The sequence below is a fragment of the Tupaia chinensis genome, unplaced genomic scaffold (assembly GCF_000334495.1).
Source record: "Tupaia chinensis unplaced genomic scaffold, TupChi_1.0 Scaffold000350_1, whole genome shotgun sequence".
Taxonomy (NCBI): Eukaryota; Metazoa; Chordata; class Mammalia; order Scandentia; family Tupaiidae; genus Tupaia; species Tupaia belangeri.
In genome coordinates, this window is record NW_006159844.1 from 1602877 (window position 1) to 1612416 (window position 9540).

Genomic DNA, 9540 nt, shown 5'->3' on the forward strand with positions numbered 1-9540 from the left:
TAAATATAGTAAAATATTCTAAGGGTCTTACATTATACATAGATGCATGTTGTAAATTCTAGAAAACTACAAAAGCAAGAGTAATACTGCAAAAGTATCAACTTAAATGAGGGGAGAGAGCACAGTTTGAATCGCAGTGCGACTAAGGAATAGTTGGTGGCATCTCACTGTGTGTTTCACTAGCCCTTTTTCTGCCTTGCTCGTGTGAGCTTCAGCAGAATTCAAAATGGCTGGCGGTAAGGCTGGGAAGGACTCCAGTAAGGCCAAGGAAAGGCAGTTTCCCGCTTGCAGTTCCTGGTGGGCTGTATTCATCCACACCTGAAATCTAGGACTACCAGCCATGGACATGTGGGCATGACCACTGCTGTGTACAGCACTGCCATCCTGGAGTACCTCACTGCAGAGGTACTTACTTGAACTGGCAGGAAATGCATCAAAAGACTTAAAGCCTATTACTCCTTGCCACTTGCAACTTGCTATTCATGGAGATGAGGAATTGGACTCTCTCACCAAGGCTACAATTGCTGGTAGTGGCATTATTCCACATATCCACACATCTCTGAGTGGGAAGGAAGGACAACAGAAGACTGTCTAAGGGATGCCTGGATTTCTTACTATCTCAGGACTCTAAATACTCTAACAGCTGTCCAGTGTTGCTGATTCCAGTGGACTATATCTCTGAAAAACACAATTTTGCCTTTTTGTAATTTTATTTAAGCAAGTTGGAAGTTTAATTAGCTTTCCAACCAACCAAATTTCTGCATTCGAATCTTAACCATATTTAAGTGTTACTGTTTTCAAAGAAGCTATTGATTCCGAAGTAGTGGGTTTTGATTGAGTTGACTGTTTTTAAAAAACTCCCATGTAGTCGACCAAGGTTCAAGTCCCGGACCTGGTGGCTTAAAACTCATGCCGGGTGTGTGCGTGCGTGCCCAAGATCCTGAGAGGTGAATGGAGAAGAAGGAATTGCAGCATGAAGAAGGAATTGCAGGAAGAAGGAATTGCACCCCCCTAGGGGGTGATTTCTTGCTTTCTGTCTCTCAGTCTGAGGGCCTTTGTACCTACTGTTCCTTCAGTTGGAATACTCTTCCCTCAAGTATCTATAATATCCAAGTATCTCTAAATGTCACCTCAGTAAGGCTTTCCCTGACATTTTTATTTAAAACCGCACACCTGGGGCCATCAGGTGGTGTGGTGGTTAAGAGCACTGGACTCTCACATGACCGATGGTGGTTCAAGTCCTGGACTTGGCAGCTTCCTTTCTCACTTTCTCTCTCTCTCTCTGTCCCTCTCTGGTCAAATTAAAAATAACTAACTAACTAAATAAATAATAAGATAGTTCTTATAAAACAAACAAACAAACAAACAAAAAACACCGCAAACCCTTCTCCCCTCAGCAATCTCAAACGCGTCCTTCCTTTTTCGTCACATTTTACTTTTATTTTTTATTTTATCTTTTTCATATAGGGCCTGCGCGCTCACCAGAGAGAGACAGTGAGAAATCACCCCCCAGGGAGGATGGTCACTCTGTAATCCATTCTCTTCCACTCTCCTGGGATCTTGGGCACGCATGCACACACACACACCAGGAGAGATTTTTCAAGCTACCAGGTCCAGGACTCAAATCGCAGTTGGCCATGTGAGTTCTGTGACGTAATCACTACACCATCTGCTTGCCCTGTGGGTTTATTTTTAAACAAGAGAATCGGAGTGAAAAGTATTTTTTTTTAAAGCTCATTTATTTTATGGTATAGGGAGTACTCTTCGTCAGGGTGTCAGAGTCTTGCCATGTTGCGCTCCTCCCCCCAGCCTTCCAGCTAGCCAGAATCACGGGTGTGCCCACAGATACACCTGGCTGGCTCGGGTCAACCTGGGATCCAAACCCAGGGTCTTCTCATGTGGCGCCAATATCACGCAGTGGCTTCTACTGCCTACACCACAGCAGCTGGGTTCAGATAGGTATTTTTTTATAGGGCCTCACCAAGTTATCCTCCTACTCATCTTCCAGCTAGCTAGGATTACTGGCACATGCTACTGTGCCTTGCCTGTTTAGATTGGGCGGGAACCAAACCTGGGCTTCCCATGCAGCCTCGGCCACTGCAAAGGAGCATCACCTTCCACTTGCATCATCACAGTTGGACCAAGTATTAGAATATTTTGATGTAGGGACCCGCAGGTGGTGTGGTGGCTATGGGCGCTGGACTCCCACATGGCCCACCATGGTTTGGGTCCCAGACCTGGTACCTTGCTTCTCCCTGTCCCTCTCTCTCCCTCTCTTCCCCCTACCTGGTCAAATTGAAATAAATAAAGTTAAACAAAATAATTTTTTAAGAATTATTTATTCATTCAGTCATTTTAATTTGACCGGGAGTGGGGGGTGAGAGAGAGAGAAAGAGAGAGAAAGGGAGAAAGGAAGCCATCAAGTCTGGGTCTCAAACTGTGGTTGGCCATGTGGGAGTGTTCAGCGCCTTAATCACCACACCACCTGCTGGTCCCAAATAAAATCATTCTTTTTTTTTTGGAGAGGTTTTTTTTGTTATAGGGAACGTGCGCTCACCAGCCAGCCAAAGAGAGACAGAGACAGAAAGCGAGAAATCATCCCCCGGGGGGATGGTCACGCCGCAATCCCTTCTCCTCCATTCTCCTCTCAGGATCTTGGGCACGCACGCACATGCGCCCGGCGTGAGATTTAAGCCACTAGGTCCGGGACGCGAACCGCGGTCGACTACATGGGAATCCAGCAACATAGCCATTATGCCAACTGCTGGTTCCCAATAAAATCATTCTTAAAAAAAAAAAAAAAAGAATATTTTGATACAGAATTTGGAATAACACAGATGGCAGATATTAAAATAATACAGAAAAAATTGAGTGGGAACCTGGGTTTAAAAAAGGGTCTGGGAGCTGGCAGGTGGTGTGATGGTTAAGGACACGGACTCCCACATGGCCGACCATGATTCGAGTCCTGGACCTGGCGGCTTGCTTTCTCACTTTCCCTCTTTCTCACTCTATCCCCCTCTGGTCAAGTTTAAATAAATAATTAAAGTTAATAAAATGATTCTTTAAAAAAAAAAAAAGAAAAAAAGGGTCTGCAAGTATTAAAGCCAACTCAATTCATGTAGTTTAAAGGAATCAGAAGAGAAACAAAAGCCCTTTTTGATTTTCATTTGATAATCTTGGCTGCTGGGGCCAGCAGGTGGCATAGTGGTTAAGGAACTGGATTCCCACATGGCTGACCACTGTTCAAGTTCCAGATCTGGTGGCTTGCTTTCTCACTTTCCTTCTCTGTCTTTCCTATGAGCACATGTGCCCTACAGCAAATTTAATAATAATATATAAATAACTATTATTTTTAATTATTTTATTTAACTTTATTTTTTAATTTTCACTCGACCAGAGAGGGATAGAGTAGGAGAGAAAGCAAGAGAAGAAAAGTGAGGAAGCAAGCTGCCAGGTCTGGGACTCAAACCATGGTCAGTCATGTAGGAGTCTAGTGTCCTTAACCACACCACCTGCCAGCCCCAAAATAAATAATTCTTAAACAAAAATCTTGGCTAAGAGGTAACTTTCCTTTCCACTCATCACAGCACAAGTGTATAACACGCTGAAGGAGGCAACATTGGTTCACTAAGATAATATTCTTAAAGGGAGATGTTCTGTATCTCCAAAAACGCCTAGAAAATGTTGTATCTTGTAGACAAGAGAGAAGTACCCACCCCTAACAGGGTCTTCACACCACAATGCACCCCGCAGTTTCAACCAGTCCAGATACAGGCACACATATGCATGTACCAGGGCACAAGGCATGCTCAGGAAAAGTCCCCAAGACACAAGTCAGGACTTCCTATCTAGATCCAGCGTCATTACCACTGCCTGGCCTGAGAGTCCAGTAATCTGACAAGCACCCCTGATCTTTACCCTTCCACACCACACCGATTTCAGATTCACTTCACTAAGTAGTCATCTCACAGGCAGCACTCCAGTTACACAGCACACAAACTACTTACAAAATGAAGTCATGGAAATTGTCTCTGTAATTTGAAATAAAATGAGGACAAATGTGAGGATCCAATACTCAGTTCATTGCTTCCATTAAACACATCTGGAGTTCTTGCCAAGAAACAAGAACTCAAGTTGGAAAGACATGCAGAGACCAAATCACCTAAGCTCAGTGAAGGAGCTGTCATAATTCATTTATTATAACATTGAATGCCAGTTATACACAAGGTCCTATCCTAGGTATCTAGAAGAGAGCAAATGCTTCAGGAAAAAAGAAAAATCTCGGCTGTCACAGGGCTTGCTTTTTTCCTGGGAAGCAGTGAACAAAAGTATGATTGCATAATATAGTGCTAAATGTAGTAGAATAAAGCAGAAAATGAGAAGTGACAGCTGGGAGTAATAGCAGTTACTATTTATTTATTATTTTTTTTTTAGGTTTTTGCCATAGGGTGAACATGCATGCTAGAGAAAGATGAGAAGTGAGAAATCATTCATTCCTGGGGGAATGGCCATGCCACAATCTCTTTTCCAGGGATTCTGGACACAGGCACAAGCACCTGATGCACCCAGCATGATTTTCGAGATGCCAGGTCTGGGACTTGAACTGCAGTTGGCCATGTGGGAATCCAGTGCCTTAACCACTATGCCACATGCTGGCCCCCAGCAGTTATAAATTTAAATAGGTAGTCAAATGGCAATGGGAAGCAAAGAGTTGTAGGCATTTGAACATTTTTTCTTTCTTTCCTGAAAAAGTCATGCAAGGTGAGAAAAAACATTAGGACAATACCTTAGGCTTATTTTTACCAAGTTAGACTCACCTCTTGACCTTAGCTAGGATCCACCCATGTAAACAGCTAGCACAATTTGTATAAGTATTTTAATGGTATTTTCTCTCCAAAGGGAAATATGGGTTAAAGCTTATTTAGTCTGATTTGGGGGGAAAAATACATTTATTTAATATCTATTTATTTTTTATAGTTTTTGGGCTGCCAGGTCCAGGACTTGAACAATGGTCAGCCATGTGGGAGTTCAGTGCCTCAACCACCATGCCACCTGTCGGCTCCTGATTTGAAAAAAACTTTAAGATTTATTATTTTTTAATTTGCTACAGGGCACAGGTGCTCACAGAAAGCAAGCATGAAAGAAGCCACCAGGTCTGGAGTTTGAAACCACGGTCAGCCATGTGGGAGTTCACCATCTTAACCATTATGCCACCTGCTAGCCCCTAAAATTTTTTAGTAATTATTTAATTCCATTTGTTATAATTATCATTTTTAAATTTGATCAGAGAAAGAGAAAGCAAACTGCCAGGTCTGGGACTCAAACTGCAGTTGGCCATGTGGGAATCCAGAGCCTACAACTATTCACATTACCTGCTGGCCTGTCTCCTAAACTTTTCTAATTCATGTTTAAGTTCTGTTCTTTAACTCTAATCTTATTCTAGTAACATTGAGCCATATGATCTAGTTTTCCTTTGAAATTTATGTAAAGACACTGCTCTGGTGTTTTGTTTAGCCCAAATGACCTGAGCAATTATGTTACTATCAACACTTTTTAACAGATTTTTGCTATAGGGCATGTGTGCTCACTGGAGAGAGATAAAACCCCATGCTCAGGGTGTTTTTTCAAAAGAACTACTTATTATCATTTAAAAATTTTATTTATTTATTTATTTTGGAGGTTTTTGCTATTGGGCGCATACGCTCACCAGAAAAACAGAACAGAAAGCGAGAAGTCGCCCCCCCGGGGGGCTTTGGGAGGTTTTTGCTATTGGGCGCATACGCTCACCAGAAAAACAGAACAGAAAGCGAGAAGTCGCCCCCCAGGGGGGATTTGGCCACACTGCAATCCCTTCTCCATTTTCCTCTCGAGATCTTGGGCATGCATGTGCCTGGTGTGAGTTTAAGCCACTGAGTCCAGGACTCGAACCACGGTCAACTACATGGGAGTCCAGCGACATAGCCATTACGCTAACTGCTGGTCCCATCATTTTTTGACTGGAGAGAAAATGAGAAAAGCCACCAGGCCCGGGACTCGAATTGTGGTGTCTAGAGCCTTAACATCACTTGCTGATCCCCAGCATGAGTTTTAAGCCACCAGGTTCTGAACTGGAGGTCCAGTGACATAACTATTATGACATTTGGTCTAGACACTTACCAGAATTCTATAGCTAGTATATACTGGGTCTAGAAAGTCAGGATGTAGTTTGTTTTTTTTTTTTTTTGAGAGGTTTTTCACTATAAGGCGCGTGTGCTCGCCAGACAGTCACATAGATAGAAAGCAAGAAATCACCCCCCAGAGGGGATGGCCACGCTGCAATCCCTTCTCTTGGGATCTTGGGCACGCACGCACACACGCCCGGCTTGGGTTTTAAGGCACCGGGTCTGGGATGCGAACCGCAGTCGACTACGTGGGAATCCAGCGACCCAGCCATTACATTAACTGCTGGTTCCCATGATGTAGTTTTATACAGAAAAACAGAATATGTTATGACTTTCCAGACAATCTATAGGTCTCTAGATTAGAAATACATCTTATTGAAGATCAAAACTTAAGTGGCTGCCTACAACTTGGAACCTCAGAGTAAATATCTCCGCTAATTAAGATTCATTCAACTGCTTTTAGTCCTCAGCAGCCCATCCCCTCCCACCTTTGACTCTTAAATTTTCCAACACTAACTTGTAATTATTTTTTCAGGTTTTTGCTATAGGGCGTGTGCACTTGCCAGAAAGACAGAGTGAGACAGAGACAGAAAGCAAGAAATCATCCCCCAGGGGGGATGGCCAAGCTGCAATCCCTTCTCTCAGGATCTTGGGCATGCATGCATACGCGCCTGGTGAGAGTTTAAGCCACCAGGTCCAGGGCTTGAACCACAGTCAACTACATGGTAGTCCAGCAACATAGCCATTACACTGATTGCTGGTTCCCAACTAACCTGTAATTTTTAACAGGACCCCTGTATGTCATGTTCCCCTGGGCAACAATTATTTTTACAGTCTAACTTATTTATAGTTTTTTCAAGTAAATGATTCCATAGTTCTCTGAACCTTTAGTTTTCTAAAGTTGGGCGTGGTGGTGCCCGCCCTATGACAAAAACCTATGGAGGCTGGAGGATTGCAGCATCGAGTTTCCTAAAGTTCTTTTCATAAATTGGAAACATCAAAATCTAAAAGTCTAACTTAAAAAGTTAAACCTTCTAATTTAGAAATGCAAAGCACTGTGGAGCCAGCTGGTGACACAGTGGTTAAGGTGGCTAGATCCCACAAGACTCACACTGCATGGTTTAAGACTTGGACCTGGTAGCCTGGAAAACACTCTAGTCACATGTGTGTGCCTGCTTCAAATCCCTAGTGGAGAACCATCGCCTCCCGGGAGGGGAAAGGAGGGGGATTTCTCACTTCTTTTCTTGAGTGCACACATCTCACAGCCAACTACTGGGTTGTCAGAAAAGTCAGGACACAGGTTTTTTACAGGAAAAAAAACTAAAAATGCTTGTTCGCATTTTACTGCTACCCTTTACTTGTCAAGAGAAGGCAACAATGAATGTTAAAAGTCAAGCCCAAAGCTATGATGCTAAAATTATGTAATCAAAAAAGGCAGGACCAGCAGTTAGCGTAATGGCTATGTCGCTGGACTCCCATGTGGTTGACCGTGGTTCTAGTGCCGGAACCGGTGGCTTAAACTCATGCCGGGCACGCGTGTGTGCCCAAGAACCCAAGAGAAGAATGGAGAAGGGACTGTGGCGTGGCCATCCCCCCTGGAGGGTGATTTCTCACTCTGTCTCTCTCTTTCTGGTGAGTGCACACACTCTATAGCAAAAACCTCTTAAAAAAAAAAAAAGAAAAAAGAAAAGAAAAAAAGCCTATTTGGGGACCAGCAGATGGCATGGTGGTTAAGGTGCTGGACACTCCCACATGGCTGACCATGGTTCGAGTCCTGGACCTGGTGGCTTACTTTCTCACTTCCCCTCTTCTTCTCTGTCAAATTAAAAATAAATAAGTAAAATTTAATACATAATTTACAAAAAAGAAAGGCTATTTGCAGTTTAAGTGCTCTCCTTTATAAAGCATGAGGAAGTTAATACAAGTACTGGTCTTAAGCAGTCACACAAGTCTAAGCCACATTTATTTGCACATGTATAGTAATGGGCAACAGACACTCCAAGTTCATACAAATTTATAAAACAACAAAGTTAATCATCACTTGGTACACTTGTGTGTTATCTTGCTTACATATTCAAGTCTAGATGAACTTCCTTCGTTTTGTAAACTTTCATACAATATTTCCTTAAACAAAAATTCTTAAAAACACATACTGGCATGTTTCAGTTAGAGCCAACACAAAAGTTAAGACAAGACCACAAACTCAAAAACCAAGTTTAGAAGATACTTTTCTACCTCCCTCCCCTAGAAAGAAGCAGTTATTTTAACAGATGTATATGCAGGATCACACAAGTAACCATAAAGGTAAAAGAATGATGCTCCCATGACTAGGGAAAAAATGTCAACTGAATCACGGTTTTAAGGTATCTAAACCAAAACAAGGAAGACTGGGAAATAGTAAGTGATTTAAAAAGAGAACATTCCCCTCAAAGGTGCAAGATCCAATTCTTGACAACTCAAAATAATTGTCTAAGGCAAACAAAAGTGAGGAAACCTTCAAAAAACATTCTAATCATGTTCAGTATCTAGTGATAACTGCTGAAAATGATATTAAGTGAATATTTATTATACAAGTGTCAACAAGGACATCCCAAAAATAATGAAAAAAAAATGCACATTTATTTCTACAAAAGCAATATATGATACAGAATTAAAAGGGACCAGACTTAAAGATTTACCTATTAAAATATACAGATTCTTACTGGAGTATAGGATATTTAAAAAAGATGACAAGGGATGTTAATCTTTTTTATTATTATTATTTTTACATATTTTGAACCTCACATAATTTTGATAAATAACTCTTACAAAATTATGCAAAAAGTACAAGAATGTCTGGTAAACAAACAGTCCATATTTTTGAAAAAGATTTTTTACAACATGCAATTAAGGCAGCATCCTCCTTACAAGGAAAAATAATCCTTTTACTCATCAAGAAATCTGCTGCAAAGAATAGGCTAAGAAAGCCTGGCTTCTTCCATTAACGCCTTTTGTCTTTCCTGTCTGATTTTTGGTCTCTTTCACTTCTTGAAGATCTCTTGCCTGATCGACTACTTTCTGATATAGATTTCTTTCTGTCAGACCAGGAATTCTTATCCTTTGATCCTTTTGTATCTCTACTACTACCACCTTTTGAAGATTTGTGACTTCTTTCTAGTCCTGAAGTATCTCTTCTCTTCTGATCCATGCTCCTTCTGTGATTTCTATCTCTATTGTGTCCCCGGCCCTTACTCTGACTTCTGCTCTCACTACTACTAGAAGTGCTACTGCTACTATCTCTGCTGCTACTGCCACTTGTACTGGAACTGCTGCTCGAACTACTTCGACTGCTACTACTGCCACTGCTGGAACTACTTCCGCTGCTGCTACTGGGTGGACT

The 9540-nt window shown here is 41.9% G+C and overlaps 1 protein-coding gene and 1 pseudogene across 1 annotated transcript in view; one reads left to right on the forward strand and one right to left on the reverse strand.

Annotated features, from left to right (window-relative positions):
• The first annotated feature begins 226 nt into the window (after positions 1–226).
• LOC102482253 (histone H2A.Z pseudogene) lies at positions 227–595 on the forward strand (annotated as a pseudogene).
• An 8511-nt stretch (positions 596–9106) lies between these two features.
• The window catches only part of PNN (pinin, desmosome associated protein), a 7732-nt gene continuing 7298 nt past the window's right edge, over positions 9107–9540 (reverse strand). Inside the window, exon 10 of the mRNA XM_027773377.1 lies at positions 9107–9538. Coding sequence (XP_027629178.1) covers positions 9142–9538 — 397 coding nt within the window. The 3' untranslated portion in view covers positions 9107–9141. The remainder of the gene's footprint in view (positions 9539–9540) is intronic.